The sequence below is a fragment of the Culex quinquefasciatus genome, chromosome 2 (assembly GCF_015732765.1).
Source record: "Culex quinquefasciatus strain JHB chromosome 2, VPISU_Cqui_1.0_pri_paternal, whole genome shotgun sequence".
Classification (NCBI taxonomy): Eukaryota; Metazoa; Arthropoda; class Insecta; order Diptera; family Culicidae; genus Culex; species Culex quinquefasciatus.
In genome coordinates this window covers 114,831,367-114,848,011 of record NC_051862.1, presented here as the reverse complement: position 1 = coordinate 114,848,011, position 16,645 = coordinate 114,831,367, and the positions used below count along the sequence as shown (strand labels likewise).

The 16,645-nt window shown below is 42.8% G+C and overlaps 2 protein-coding genes across 6 annotated transcripts in view; both read right to left on the bottom strand.

Moving 5' to 3' along the window:
• The window catches only part of LOC6042596 (titin), a 144,631-nt gene that overhangs the window by 96,738 nt on the left and 31,248 nt on the right, over positions 1-16,645 (bottom strand). The window lies entirely within an intron of this gene.
• The window catches only part of LOC119766710, a 1,839-nt gene continuing 256 nt past the window's right edge, over positions 15,063-16,645 (bottom strand). Inside the window, exons 1-2 of the mRNA XM_038252086.1 lie at positions 16,036-16,645; positions 15,063-15,965 (exon numbers count right to left, since the gene is read on the bottom strand). The exon at positions 16,036-16,645 is cut by the window's right edge and continues 256 nt beyond it. Of these exons, the coding sequence (XP_038108014.1) occupies positions 15,628-15,965; positions 16,036-16,144 (447 nt within the window). The 5' untranslated portion in view covers positions 16,145-16,645 and the 3' untranslated portion in view covers positions 15,063-15,627. The remainder of the gene's footprint in view (positions 15,966-16,035) is intronic.

The window sequence follows — 16,645 nt, the reverse complement described above, 5'->3', positions numbered from 1 at the left end:
ACTGTTTCATCAAGAGTCGTAGTGCAACCTGCGGAGGTTTGATTTGATTTTGATTTGATGTGATAACCAACAGGGCCACAAGGATGACCTATGTAGTGGTTGCCTAGAATTACAGTGGCTCAGACTCAAAGGGAGCATCTTCAAATTACTGCTGTATGAAGGGCCAAAAGGGGGTGGTTGGACGCGAACGAGCAAAATCACTCACGGTGTCCTCAGGGGATGAGAATCTCCTTCCGACAGTAACCTCCAATAACTCCGAAAAAAGTCGGACAAAGCTGAAAAACAGGGCTCGCACCCTGTTGGGGGCCTAAAAGGGCGCGGCAGACAGCTGGAAACTGACAGAGGTCAATAGATGTAGTAATTAGACAATCCTTACGAATTGTAAAATTAATAAACTATTTTCCCCTTTTGACGTAGTTTTGGTCTTCCACTATCCACATCCAGTCTCCGCCATTACAGCATACCGTCCACTGCCCTGATGCTCCCTTCCCGATCCCCGGCTTTGGTTCTAACTACTAATAAAAAGGAAAATCATAGATGAGAATAGGTCAATGCGGATGGAGAGCAAATCGAGCTCAGTATCCCCTCACAAAGACTGGTAGTAAGTGTGAAAAATGCAATGAAAAATGTAAAGAAAGATAAGAAGAAAATGAAAAGATAGAATGTCAATGCGGATGGATCGATGATCCCCTCACAAGGACACATAAGAGACAGATGGTAGGAAGAGAAAAAGAAGAATAGAAATTCGGAATTAAGAAATAGTCAATTCGGATGGAGAGCAAATTGGACTATCCCCTCACAAAGACATCAATATAGAAAAATATTCAACACACTACTTCAATCATTTAAAATGATAGTAAATGATTGTAAATATGTCAGAATAAACGAAGAGTCTTTTGGTGATTATAATAATGGAAAGATCTCACCAAATCACGAACTCTTCAGAAAAGGAGCTATCTGCGGCCAGCAACCATTTCCGCCAAACTTGACCCATTCGGGAGATGATCTTCAGCATCTGGATTTTCTTTGAATTTGTAGGCAACCGGCAATTGACCGGGTGCATCCAGCAAAATCTGCTACTAGGACTTCTGCGGGACCGGATCCCTAGGAACACATGAAAGGCTCCTCATTGCTTGCGTTGATGTGAAGTCGACAAAAAAAATTCTCGCTTCTTAGGCAATTCCTCCTTAACCAATTTTTAGATAAATAATTCCCCATAGATTTTTCATTATAAATTCGAGGATAACAACTTTTTCAACTTTTCGCTCTCAGCATGCATTTTCTTCACATTATTCGGAGGATCCCACCATGGTCATTACCCTCGGAATGCCACTATGACCTCGGAACTATCTATGACCCCCGTCTTCGGACTGGTTTTGTCCACACATCACAAAACAGACCTGTCACGATACTGCTGACTACAAATCTACTAGAATCATTCATATAACAGCAATTGGCGCTTCGCAAAAACCCTGGAATTTTCCTTTACAAACTTCCGAAAGGTACACTCTAGTGACCCAGGAGAATTTTTTTCTGCATGAGATCTTTTCCTTTTGAAGACTCGAATTGTGGGAGACACTCTTAATTTTCCTCGAAAATCCAACAGTACGCAGGAGGGAACACGAAACGGAACGTAACCGACGACAAGAATTAAGACATTTTTGAATCGATTTTGATTAACACATTTTTTCCAATGAAAATGACGCGAGCGAAAAAAAAATGCGACCTTCCTGTTTCGCGACCTACTTCGATCTTCAACAAGAGATGTGGCCAAGTAGATGAAAAATGTAAATAAATTGTTATATTGATCCTTGCACTGTAACTTGGATTTGGGCCGCACTTTTCTCTCGCACTTTTGACAACAAAATTTCCAAAAAACTAGGCAAGCAGCAGTTGTTTATTTACATTTCCAGTCGCAGTTTCCACCAAACTGGACATTCGCACTTTAAAATTGCGATTCACGTTGTGCAACCTGCGGAGGTGAGCACAAAACTCAAGCTTGCAACACAATCAACGAGAACATCGAAGCCAAATGCTTCAATTGCGGCGGCGACCATTCGACCAAGAGTCGAAGCTGCCCAAAACGTGCTGAGTTTGTAAAAATTCGGCAGCAAGCGACGACGAAGCACCAACCAAATCGTCGCAAAACACCACCAACTTTCACGGACGTGGATTTTCCTGCTTTGGCGTCACCTGGAGCGGGATCTGTTCGAGTGGTTCCAAATCTGCAGCCATTGCCGTTGAATCAGCGGCAAAAAGTTGCAGAGAATAAAACACCTCCTGGCTTCAGTCAGCATCCGAGGGAAAACCAACCAGCATCAATGGATGAAGGCAGCAGTGACCTGTTTTCACCACAAGAACTTCTGAACAAAATGTCATCGAGATGACAACAACACTGCGTGGTTGCAAAACTCGTGCGGAACAAGTAAGAACGCTTGGAGGATTTATCTTAAAATACAGTTCGTAGTTTACTCGTTCTAATGATTTTGAATATTTCAATGAATTTGCTTTTTTAGTTTTAAGTTAGGATTAGTTGTTAAAGTGTTTTTTTCTTTTTTTTACCTAAATGTATTCGATTCAATGCAAAAATGTAAAACAATTTGAAGTAAATAAATGAATGTGAACAGTTAATAAGAAAACGAAAAATATAACAAAGATGAAGAGCATGTAGCCATACCACTTAGAATGTATATCAGCTACTTTAGTGATGGTACATTTAGCGTATAAATAAAGTTTGAACAACTTAAATATAAAATCATATAGGGGCGGTTTGCAGCGCGACTGTGTTTCAAATGAAGGTGGCGCAAAAATAAGGTTACTTGCCTAAAACCGTATGCCTTTCTGCCGGATTGAAGAACAAAATCAATTATTTCTCATGATTCCCTGCACCAATCTTAATGTAACTGGTTGCATAAGACGAGAAAAATGTTTTGCTTTAAAATAATGAACATCAATTTTTGGGCGCGTAAAAATGTGTGTACTTTTTTCTTTAAAAAAAACCCGATTTAATCCCACCTGGGGTGAGATAGAGCCTTTCTTACTAAAGAATATAACAATGAAAGAACTTCTTTCAATTCATAACATCGACATTGTTTATTTATAACGTCAGCACAAAATAATATGACGAAAGCAAAGTATTATAAATGATATGTTTCCAAAAGAAATAAAAAACGCAATTTTCACTAAAAGAATATGTTTAACCGTACATATAAAGAATGTGACATTTTCAGAAAACGTTATTTGAGTTGTTTCCTACAAAACCCTTTAAACAGGATCAAGTTTCATTGAAAAGACTGAGGAATTGCAAAGTCCATAAGAAATCATTTTGAACTAATTTCACCCCTACTGAAGGTTTATTTTTTAATGATTTGGCAATAAATAGCCACTCCAGCCGCAATAAATTTAATTATCGCAGCGATCAAAATATATTTACTTCTTATTCAGACCGGACCCTGATATACAATTACACCGGTCATTGTATGCTAGCGATGCATAAAACGAACAGCGACCCAGCAACGTAGCAAAATCTAGAAAGAGGAAAGAATCATCAAAACGGAACAAGTTATAGAGCAATGCAATGTTTCTCTTGGGCCCTGCTGAGGGCGCCAAATTGCACCCTGTTCAATTAACTTATGAAATCACGAAAAAATGGAATCTACTTTTAGGCGATTTTAGGAGCAAACGGGAAACAAATTGATTGTAGCCGGATGAATGTCCTATGTCACAAAAGTTTTAGCATAAACATTGGACAGATATGCAAAACGGACAGGGCAAAAAAACGAGATGCTACGATATCTTTCATGTTGAAGGAAACATCGGTAGACTAGAGATCCTTAATAGGGAGACTGGTCGAAGTGAATTTGACGTACCCAAACAGACACGAGTTTGACGTATCCAAACGAGCATTTGCCTTTGCGCCCAGCAAAACTTATCAGTGTTGCCAAGCTCAAAACATACGTTGCCAGATCGATTTGGCCAGCTTAGACCAGTCTCCCTATTTAGGGTCTCTACGGTAGACAAGCTACTACAAACGAGTATAAGTCGAGCAAAACATATATGCGCCAGCATTCTCGCGCCAGTATTCGAAGCTCAACTTGACAACTTGGCGACTTGGCGACTTGGCGACGAAGCGTCAAAAATCGACATATTTAGGAAGATGGAAATGACGTCCAGCCTTAAAGTAAAACCTATACCTTTCTTTAGTAAGAAAGGCAAAACATGTTATATATCAATGTAATAACCAGTTATATATTTGATAACACATTGCTTTGGCAAAAGTCTCAGCGGGTAGTCGTGTTTTTTCGCGGAGTGTTTGGCGCGTTTTTCACGGCGATTCCGAGGCGTGTGCGAGCGGACAAGCCCGTTCCGGTGGTCAGAGAGGCCACAATCTGGTCGTCGTGGACACGGCGGCGGTGCAGCGGCGGAGAAGGAACGAGTTCCCGTATCCGAGCAGCAGCAGCAGGAGGAGTGAGCAGCAGCGGCTGCGGAGGCAGCCGAGGCGAGAGACGGTCGTTGGCCGGTGGAATCGGCCCCGGAGAGTCGACTGCGGTCGGCGGACCAGTTTTCGGCCAGGCCAGGTCGGAGACAACCCCGTTGTTTACGTGGCTGGCAGCAGGCAGCACAACATCAACAAGCGCGCGCAAACGAGTTTCCCGCGCATCCCGCTGCGTTCGGCGGTGAGTGCTAAAGGCGAGTTTTTTGTTAGCGTTTAGTTTTTTTTTCTCATAGTTTTTTTTCGGTTAGTTTTTTTTCTCCTTTTTTACTTTTGCGATTAGTTTCATCACTTTCATTTTCGTTTAGTTTATCGCGTTTCTTCGCAAACATGGATCCGACCGAGTCGGACCATGAGGAATTCGACTTCGATTCAACCCTTGAGGGTGACGACGACGTGGAAATGCAGGACTCTGTTCCGGGAGTTCCTTCAAACACCACCAACCGGGACCACTTCCTGAAGGATGAGGATGCTGGCGGTAAAGGGGGATCCTCGGTCGGGTCTAAGAGGACGAAGCGAAAGCGTCCTAAATCAGATCCGAATCCGGTTCCCCCTCAACCACCCATTCCTTTCTTGACTCCAGACCCGATTCCTCCCTTGAATCCAGAACCGATTCCTCCCAACCCAGATCCAATTCCTCCTAAGACACCGGTACCGCATCCGGATCCAAATCCCCCCCGCCCCTGAATCCTCATTCTCAAAAACCGATTCCACGTCCTCGTCAGTATCAAGAGGGATCGCAAACGGAATGGGTGGTCTTCTTCCGGCCCAAACAGAAGCCGTTAAACTTTGTACAGATCATCAAGGATTTGCAGAAGCACTATCCTGGGGTGGTCGAATGTACCAAGCTGAACAAGAGCAAGCTCCGCGTGATCGTGAACTCCGCGGTGCAAGCTAATCAGATCGTAACTGATCTGCGGTTCAGCATTGAGTACCGTGTTTGGATTCCGGCCCACAAAGTCGAGATCGACGGAGTGGTTACGGACGATGGTTTGACTCTGGGGGACATAGCAAACGCTGTGGGACGCTTCAAGAACCCTAAACTTCCAGCTGTGGAGGTCCTCGAGTGCCGTCAACTGGGCAACGTTACCACCGAGGGTGACCAGAAGAAGTTCATTCCTTCTGCCTCGTTCCGGGTGACTTTTGCTGGGTCAGCTCTGCCGGACTACATTGAGCTGTACAAGCTTCGGCTTCCAGTTCGATTGTACGTTCCGCGAGTGATGAGCTGCGATAACTGCCAGCAGTTGGGACACACCAAGACCTACTGCAGCAACAAGAGCAAGTGCTCAAAGTGCGCTGGCCCCCACAAGGACGTGGAATGCCAAAAGCTGGCTGAAAAATGCCTGCTTTGTGGCGGGGAACCGCACAAAACTCGGCAGTGCCCAAAGTACAAGGAGTGCGAGGACAAGATGAAGCGATCCTTGAGGGAACGCTCCAAGAAGTCCTTCGCGGAAATCCTGAGTCAGGTGACCCACCCCAATCGCTTCGCTCCTTTGGCGGATGAAGATTCGGAGAACGAGGAATCCGATGTGGAGGTTCTCTTACAGAGAGACGAGGAAAGTGACTCTTCCGGGCCAAACCCGAAGCGCAACAAGCCTTCCAAGTCCAAAAAAGCCGCTGGCGGCAAGGGTAAGGAAAGTGACTCGTTGAACTTCGAGGAGGATTTTCCTTTCGGTCCGTCGGCACCGAAGCCAGTTCCCAAGCCGCTGAAGCCCGTTCCCAAGCTGCCAAAGATCCCCCTGAAACCGGTTCCTCGACCGAATCCGATCACCGATGCCTTCAAAGGAGTCCTTACTTTTTCCAATATCGTGGAATGGCTGTGCTCTTTTGTGAGTGAACCGACGCGTTTAATCATAAAGCGGTTTGAGCCTCTCGCTAGACACATCGGGAAACAGCTTGCTAGCACGATGCCCCTCTTGTCGTTCATTTCCTTTGATGGGTAATACACCAAAAACGAAAAACGGCATCTCCTTTCTACAATGGAATTGTAGAAGTTTAACCCCCCAAGTTAAACGATTTTCAACAATTCGCATTCGAACGGGACTGTGATGTGTTTGCGCTGAGCGAAACGTTTCTTATCGGAGATGAGACGCAAGCTTTCCGGGGGTACAACATCATCACAGAGAGCAGGGCAGGACCAAATAGAGGTGGAGGCGTACTGATTGGGGTCAGGAAATGCCACACTTTTAGAAAGGTCACGCTCCCGAAGCTAGGAGGAATCGAAGCAGTCGCAGTACGGGCCAGGATCAGAGGACTGGACATTTGCATTGTGTCCGTCTATGTTCCCCCACAGGTGTCGTTAACTCGACAAAAGTTGTGGGGTATGCTTGAGCTGTTGCAGGCACCGCGACTGGTTCTGGGTGACTTTAATCTTCACAGCACCGAGTGGGAAGTCACAAGACAGACCCTCAAGCATATCTGATTCATGAACTGTGCGACGACTTCCAGATGACCCTCCTAAACAGGGACAAGCAAGTTACGCGGATTGCAACACCACCAACGCCAACTTCATCCGGTACGAAGGCGAGTGCCATCGACTTGTCGCTCTGTTCCAACAGTCTGGCAGTTCTTTGTGACTGGAACGTGCTCCAAGATCCTCGTGGCAGTGATCATTTGCCGATCGCTATTCTGGTTAGCCATGGCCCACAGCAATCGACAACGGTGGAGATGCCTTACGATCTGACGCGAAATATCGACTGGAAACAGTACGCGGAGGCAGTCTCCATTGGAGTTGAGTTGCGAGCAGGGTTGGCACCGCTTGAAGAATATGCGTTTTTGGCTAACTTGATCTATGAAAGTGCAATACAAGCTCAGACGAAACCCGTCCCGGGACCATACATCCGAACGCGCCCTCCACTTCCCTGGTGGGACAAGGAGTGTACGAATCTCTCGGCGGCCAGGTCAGAAGCTTATGTGGACTTCTGCAAGTGTGGAATCCAAGCGAACTTCCAAAAGTACAGAGCTCTTGATCGTAGGTACAGTAATACTCTGAAGCGGAAGAAGCGAATATACTGGCGGGAGTTCGTTGAAGGACTACCAGCAGATACGTCCATGAGCACTCTGTAGCGCGTTGCGAGGGCCATGCGTAGAGGTTCCGTTCCAAACGAGAGTGTGGAAAAATCGGACAAGTGGATATTGGATTTCGCCAAGAAGGTGTGCCCGGACTCGGTGCCGACACAACCATCATTCGACGTTGTTGATAGGAGCGATTCTAATCCTCCCTTCTCGATGGTAGAGCTCTCCATAGCACTATTGACGGGCAACAACACTGCTCCTGGTCCGGACAAGATCAAGTTCAGCTTGCTGAAAAATCTTCCGGACGTCGCCAAGCAGCGTCTGTTGAATCTGTTCAACACGTTCGTGAAGCAGAACGTAATTCCACACGAATGGCGACAGGTCCGGGTGGTTGCCATTCAAAAGCCCGGTAAGCCGGCGTCCGACCACAACTCGTATCGTCCAATCAGCTTGCTGTCGTGTCTACGCAAGTTGCTGGAGAAGATGATCCTCGACCGCCTCGAACCATGGATGGAACGAGAGCACTTGCTGTCAGACACGCAGTATGGCTTCCGGAGAGGCAAGGGAACAAGCGACTGTCTAGCCTTGCTGGCCACAGGAATCGACATAGCCCGTGGTAAAAACAGCAAATGGCTTCTGTCTTCCTAGACATCAAGGGTGCATTCGATTCAGTCTCCATCGATGTGTTGGGAGTAAAGCTGCGGCGGAGCGGTCTCAATCCGACGATGTGCAACTTCCTCATCAACCTGTTGTCAGAAAAACACATGCACTTTGTGCAAGGTGATCTGGCAATCACCCGGATAAGTTACATGGGTTTGGCACAAGGCTCACGCCTTAGCCCATCCATGTATAACTTCTACGTCAGCGATATCGATGATTGCTTGACCGGAGACTGCACCCTTATACAGTACGCAGATGACGCAGTGGTTTCAATCGCTGCCAAGAAGGAAGTCGATCTGCTAGAACCCTTGCAAGATACCCTGAACAATTTGGCCCATTGGGCAGTTGGAAAGGGTATTGAATTCACTCCGGAGAAGACGAAACTGGTCGTTTTTACGGGGAAGCATGAACCGCCGCAGCTCAATCTTTCTCTTTCGGGAAAGACTATCGAGCAGTCGGACCACTTCATGTACATGGGTACCATCTTTGATCAGAAGGGAACATGGGGGAAGCACATTGACTACCTGAAGCAAAAGTGCCTGCAAAGAACTAATTTTCTGCGCAGCGTCTCTGGCAACCGGTGGGGTGCTCATCCTTCTGACCTGCTTCGACTGTACAAGACAACGATACTTTCGGTACTGGAATATGGCAGTTTCTGCTTCCAAACAGCTGCGAAATCACGCTTGTTGGTTCTCCAGCGGATACAGTACCAAAGTCTTCGCATTGTCTTGGGTTGCATGCACTCAACTCACAACATGACTCTCGAGGTCTTGGCTGGAGTGTTGCCTCTGCGAACTCGTTACTACGAACTGTCTTACCGGTTCCTGATCCGGTGTGATTACAGGAATAAACTGGTAATTGACAACTTTGAAACGTTGCTGAACCTTCACGTTGAGTCTCGGCTCATGCTTCTATATTATGACTTTATGTCATCGTGGGAGTGGAGCCCGAGCACAACGGTACAGCGCACGCCTCCGTTAACCAGCAGCACCCTGATTGGCTTCGACACGTCCATGAAAGCCGATACTCGCGGTATCCCAGACCATCTTCTGCGGGGAGTTGTACCGTCGATCTTCGCATCAAAGTACAACCATGTTCCTCCAAACAACAGATTCTTCACCGATGGCTCCAAGCTCGACGGCTGTACGGGCTTCGGTGTCTATCATGAATCTTATCAGCTGTTCTTTAAGCTGAAGGATCCGAGTTCGGTTTACGTCGCAGAGTTAGCCGCGGTTTACTGCGCACTGCGAATCATCGAGACCATGCCACCTGACCACTACTTCATCTTCACCGATAGCTTTAGCTCTGTTGAGGCTATCCGGTCTCTGAAGCCGACCAGGGAGCCTGCGTTTTTCCTCACGGAAATACGTAAGACTTTAAACAACCTGGCGGCTCAGTCCTTCAGCATCACGGTGGTGTGGGTCCGCGCTCATTGCTGGATGAAGACATGGTAACTTCCGTGTTGGATTATTGTTCCGGATGAGGGTCAAACAGAGGGATAAGCGTTGTGGAGCCATCCGTGGATAGGGCGTCCTGAAATGCTAATGCTAATGCTAATGTTCTTAAAACTACCATGGTCGGGCTTTCAGTGTATGATTTCATAGTATTTTACCATCTATTACTGGGCAACCAAGGGCACATTTTGGTCCCTGTTATTTGCCCAAGTATATCAAAGTTTGGTATTTCCCTGTTTTTTCACCCCTGCTCGAATATAACCGAACAGCGAAAATTTGAATCGTCATTCTTCGATGCTTTGCCCCATCTGCCGGAATTATGGAGCTTTTAATCGCGAATTGATGTTCATTATTTTAAAGCAAAAAAAAATCTCGTCTTTTGCAACTTGGAAATAATGAACATCAATTCACTAAAACCACGTACACCAACGAGTAGAGCAACTTTTTGTGAACATTTCTGTTTATTTTCACTTTTATTAAAAGTTATGCTATTCCTTTTACAAGCACTTAAAAAAAATATTTCAAAAATGCATTCTAATCAGTCGAGTGCATTGGGCCACGCCCATTTTTCTATTTTCAGATTAGTTCTTTTTTTTCTTCCAGCGCTCTTCACTTAAAAAAATCCACACGTACACAGAAAAAAAATTTCCTGTGAATTTACATTATTTATCATGTACCAAAAGGTATCATGATAAATGATGTATATTTACATTAGATTTGTTGGAAATTTACATGATTTTCATTGTAAACATTGCCAATAAAAAAATTGTGAAATCGTGTAAATTTCCAATGAAAATAATGTAAATTCACAGAAAAAAAAATTTTTTTTGCTCCGTTGAATCTAAAATCCGATGCTAGAGTAATTTTTGAAAGGTTCTATATGGATTGGAAACCAATAGCACATATAAACTTTTTCATAAATTACTCGCGCTTCAGAACTTCAGATTCAACGGAGCAATCTCTATAGCATCGTTATTTCAGTTTGCAGCTGTTTCTAAAATAAAAGGTGTTGACTTCTGTAAAATTTCCAGAGCTAAATCTTCCAAGGGAGAAGGCAAATATTCTTTAAGAGAAGAGTAGTGCTCGTATTTATTAATCTTTCTGGGCCCAGACCATAACTGAGACTTTTAATGGATTGGAATGGAATCATGACAGTACGAGTATGAATGCCGACTTACTCGTATCGGCATTTATTGAAACACTTCCCACTGATCTTGATGATTAGTCCGACGGCGATTGATAAGATCCCCCGACCGGGATTGCCGGTGTTTTGATGCTTCTTGTCCTTCATCCATTTTGGTCGGTCTTATGGGTCTGCTGCGTATGATCGGTTCTGGTCGATTCCAAGCTTGATTCACTCACCTCCAAATTGATCATCCTAAATTTCTTGCTCTCGATCAGCCCCTTGACGGTCAGCACCATCACGATGAGAGAAATCTAAATCTGAAATATGAAAGTCAATAAATGTCTAATAATGGGATTTTCAATAACTTAAAAACTTACCTTTGATCTCAGGATAACTTGAAATCCTAGCGGGAGCGGGGAAAATTCCGCCGGGGGTGATCGTAGCACTAGCATTTTATTAATTTTCCGGGGAACCGAGTAAAAACTACGACGATGCCCACCTTGATACTGTTTCTTTTGTTTTTGTTTTCTCTCCTCCTTTACCTTTGGAAGTTTTTGCTGTCATCTTTCCCAAATCAGGCAGAGCTGTGAGCTATTTTCTACTCAAACTAGCTCGCGATGTTTTTGACAAGGTTGCCATCAACAACTGTGCCAGTCAACTCGATCAGAATTTTGAATTACAATTTTGCACCCAGTCTTATAGTCGCAACAATCCAGTGACCTACTACCATCATTAGGAGTAGCACCCGTGTTGGACAAGAATAAACTTCGAACGTTTTAACCGCAACAATTTTAATATACGCTAGTGGAGCTGGAATTACCGCGGCTGCTGGCACCAGACTTGCCCTCTACTTGATCCTTACCGAAGGATTTATGCTCGGTTCATTCCAATTATAAAACATCATAAAAGAGTCTTATATTGTTATTTCTCGCCACTACCTCCCCGTGCCGGGATTGGGTAATTTACGCGCCTGCTGCCTTCCTTGGAAATGGAAGCCATTTCTCAGGCTCCCTCTCCGGAATCGAACCCTGATTCCCCGTTACCCGTTGCAACCATGGTAGTCCTCTATACTACACAGCAAAAATTCCGATGGTAAAATCGCATGCAAAAGCATGCACATCACCTTTGTGAAAAAAAACACTTAATATTACATTCGACATGTACTACTAAAAATGTGTAATATTACACAAATCGTAATTTCGTTCCAGGGATAGGTATCGAATTGGTATCCTTTGTTATTATATGTCAAGTAAAGAAAAAAATAATCGTTTTAAAACTTATTTTTCATGATTTATAACAAATAATATTATCAAATAAGATTTGTTGACACTTAAAGAAAGGTTACCAATTATTTTTGAAACTAGATTTGGCCACAAAAGAAAAAAATAACTGATTTATTCTTCACTCGTGCCTCGTCTGAATGTTGAGGTGCGGCTTCCAGAAGATCTCCTTCACGTTCAGGAATGGCGCTGAATCCACAATCAACGAGTGCAGCCCCGTCTGCTTTGACCACGATGGCACGATTGCAACCTGTCGACCCCCGCTCTGGGGCCAGGCAACGTTCGTTTGAGTTGCGTTCGTCAAGAGCATCCGCTAACAGGTTTACGGTTCCACCGGCGAAACCGGCACCGGTACTATGACGTGCTGCTGCGGGGGGTTTCATCGACATGCCACACACGACTACGAGCTTGGTCGGGCAGGATATGATTTGGTAGCCAGGCGCGAAAAGTTTGCTCGACACAACCTAATGCTGAAAGGCTTCCGGACGGCCATCACTGTACTAGCTGGCAAAGTTACGACCCCGGTAGCTCTGGTTGATGTGGTTATCGTGGATTGAGCCACGCTCACGGATGATTTGATACACCTGGTAGTCGAACGTGTAGGTCATGTTCTCGATGGCTTTCGGGAAAAGTTCGTGATCAGGGTGGCGAGCGTTCGTATGAATCATCGAGTCCATTCGGCAGCAAACCTCCATCACCTCCACCGATGCATTCACGTTGTTACGGTGCGCGTAGTTCACCAGATGCGCAAGTGTCGTAAACGGACAGTTCATTGCTTCGCCGTTGCTCTTGTTCGATCGTAAGCACCGTTTCAACAGGTCAATAAACTCCCGCAGGTCCGTCTTCTCCGCCAGCAGCTGGACACACTCGATGTCCGTTGGGATCTGCGCGATGTCGGAAAGGCAGTTGACGGTACACTCGCAGATCCAAAACATTTATGTTGGTGGCTTCGTTACATTTGATCTGGCTTCTGGCCGTTGAACTCGTCCAAGAAGAAGAAAAAGAAATAAAATAAATAATTAAAAAAACATAATTACCTAGAATTCAAAAACCTGAAATTCTCTAAATCAAATAAAATTTTAAATTTGTAGCTTCTTAACTTTTGAAATTCTGATATTATTAATTTTTAAATCAGTGATTTTAGCTTTTAAAATTCTGAAATTCAAAATAATTTGAAATCCTAAATTTTTAAAATAATGAATCCTAAATATTTTTTTAAATTCTAAACTTGTCAAATGAATTAAGCTTTTTTTTTGGCTTTATAACTTTTGAATTCTAATTTTCTTTATTTTTAAATTATAAACGTAACGTTTTTAAAATTTTCAGATCAATTTTTTAATTTTTTGAATTTGGATTTTTGAAGATTTCAAATTCTAAAAATTTTAGAAACGTTACGTTAAGAATTTAAAAATAAAGAAAATTAGAATTCAAAAGTTATAAAGCCAAAAAAAGCTTAAATCATTCAACAAATGATTATTAAGGAATCATTAGGGGAGAGTGGGGAGACTTGATCCCCTTTTTTTGTATCGCACATAACTCTGTCAATTTTATCACAAAACTATAAAATTTTTGCATGAATTGAAAGCTTAAACATTCATCTATGTTTGGCTGATAAGGGTATTTCATCAGATGAACTCTTCTAATCATGCCAACCTCTTTGAAAAAAATATTTTAAACCGGCATTTTAAAAATGTTAGGGGTAACTTGATCCCCTTTTAAACATTTTGAAGAAATCTTAAGCAAAATGTTTCTTATTCATCCAAACTTTTAATTTTCTATAAGTTACAGCAATTTCACATAAAACCAGTACGTTTGTGTTCAAAATATAACAAGTTTAGTATGTAAAATATTTAAAAACTCAAAATATTATTTTTTAGACCAAAATTAAGCATTTTTACAAAAGCTGGAAATTTTTGTTTACAAAACTTTTGAAAAAAAGTTCAAACTGCAGTAAGTTATGTACAACTATACTAAAGGAAACTATGTATGGAAACCCAGCCCAATTAATTAATCTTGAGGCTGATTCCAGTGACTGTAAAAATGTAGGGATCAAGTCTCCCTAAACACACTTTTTTAAACAATTGATTGTAAAAATAATATGACGATAAATTTAACATCAAATGCGTAAGGGTTTTGGAGTTGATAAGTTTATCAAACATTTCATGTATAAAAAATATGTTTTGAATAATTTTTGAGTGTTTTCTATACATATCAAAACAAAGAAAAAAAGATCTCTTGGAAGTTTTCTGCAGCTCGTTTTAGAAAAATGTGTGTAACTCAATCTAAACATTTTTTAATTTTTTGCTTTGTTTTCTACAATGAGTTTTAGTTAATTTCGTACAACTTTCTAGAACAAAGCTAATTGTTTTACCCACAAGCTGACGAGATACAGGCTTGGGATCAAGTGTCCCCGGGGATCAAGTCTCCCCACTCTCCCCTATCTTAAAAAAATAGGATTTCAAATTATTTTGAATTTAAGAATTTTAAAAGCTAAAATCACTGATTTAAAAATTAATAATGTTAGAATTTCAAAAGTTAAGAAGCTAGAAATTTAAAAAAAATTAGAATCTCAGCAATTAAGAAGGCAAGATTTATAGTAGGATTCATAGTACAGAATCAAGAAGTAATGAATTTGAAAAGTTAAGTATTTAAGAAGTTCAAAAGGGCAAAACTATTTTTCCCTTAATACTTAAAAAAAATTTTCGCAAGCATAAAATTTTCGTCAAAACTTAGAAATTTTGATTGCAAAACAACTTAACAGGTTTTTTATAACTATTTTATTTCTGTGCCGAGTCGAGGGACATAAACTTTAAAAAAATATTTGCAACGGCCCTGTAATTATTAAAAATCGTGGAACTCCAGAATGCTAAGGGCTTTAGAATTTGAGAATTGAAAAAAAAATAATAAAATAGAATTCAAGAAGCTAAGAATTTAAAAAGTAAAGATCAAAAATCAAAGAGCTTACCTGAAAAAAAATTTAAAGGGTTTTAAAATTAAGAAGATTAAAAGAAAAAGTAGTAAAGAAGTTTAGAGTTGATTATTTAAGAATGTCAGAATTTAAAAGTTTAGAAGTTGAGAATTTCAGAAATTAAGAATTTTAAAGTTATAGAACTTAAAAACCCTAGAATTTTAGAATTTAAAATTAGGGAATTTTTGAAATACGTTTACGTTTACGTACCCTGTTTACGCCGTCCCGCTGGCTGCGGAGCGATGGCGACGGCGTCGAATCGGCGTCGCTTTCACCGACGGTTCCGGCTCGGCATGTCCGGGTGAGTCTGGCTCCTTGGCGCCCTTGAAATGGTTGCTTCGGCTTCGGACTCAGGGGCTTGGGGCAATGTGCAATGCCGCTTTTGAATGACTGGAAATCTTCCCTAAACTGTCCGTTGAATTCGAATGTTAACCGGCGGCTGGTCCCAAGATTCGGAAGCTACCGTTAGATGACTGATCCTTTGGAGAACCTTCTTGGGCGACGCGTTGGCTGCTTGCTGCTGCTAATTAGCAGGCCACCTCCTCTTTCAGATCTCCTCAGCCTTTGCCTTTCAGTGGCAACATTTGGCCTGCGTCGCCACTTCCGGTTTCAACTTCTTCTCTACCTCCCACTTAGATGTCGCCGTTCGTCCTTTGACCTTCGGAGCAGCGGCCAAACATCCTGCAAACCAGTGCCGCTTTCAGCCGGCTCCCAACCACGTCCGTTGTTGGCGGCAACAGTTGCAGGTTTTCGTAGAGACGGTTGTGGATCCGTAGCTTTAAGCTTGAGGGGGTAATTTCCCGCGACGGTGAAAACTTTTCGGTGGGATCGGGTGGCAACAACTTCCAAAACATTCGCGGAGTCACTGCCTTCGCCACATTGCCCTTGGCCGCTGGTCCCACGCGTTTCGGAACTACGAGATCTTCGGTCGAACCGGCGTGGCAGCTATCCGGCTTGGACAGCCTCTCGGCTACCTTGGTTCAGTGGGAAGAGGAAAAGTCGCGTCATTCAATAATAAGAAGTGTGAAATTTTGTTTTACCTGGCTTGTTTTTCACATTTTTTACAAAAGTCAAACATTTTTTTACACGAAAAAACGCAAATTGCTTCCAACAAAGCCTCCCGCGATTGCTGCTGAAGATAAAACCCATCCTTAGCGACGTTTTTCCACTGATTAAGCAAATTCTCACTTCGAAATTTTCATCAAAATCTTTTGCACTCTTGACTGTTTTGACATTTTGACAGCTGGTTCGCAAACAACACGGTAATGTAATATTGAACAGAAATGTGTTGAATATTACACATTTTGGGTATAAATGGTGTTAGGCAAATTTGGAAGAGGGGTTCAATGCTAATTGCTTAATATTACACAAAAATAATTACACAACCCCTTTTTACATGCAGGCATTTTACTACTTTTTTTGCTGTGTACCATCAATAGTTGATAGGGCAGATGTTTGAAAGATCTGTCGCCAGTGCGAGACCATGCGATCAACAAAATAATCCAGATTTCAACTCAAGCGTCACGGAGGACGATTGTTGTTGTTGTTGTTAATTACTTTATTTCCGGCAGCTTTAACCTTTCGGTCATTCGCTGCCCCAGGAGGAGGACGATTGGTTTGACTAATAATTGCACAGGTTCCGCGAGGTCC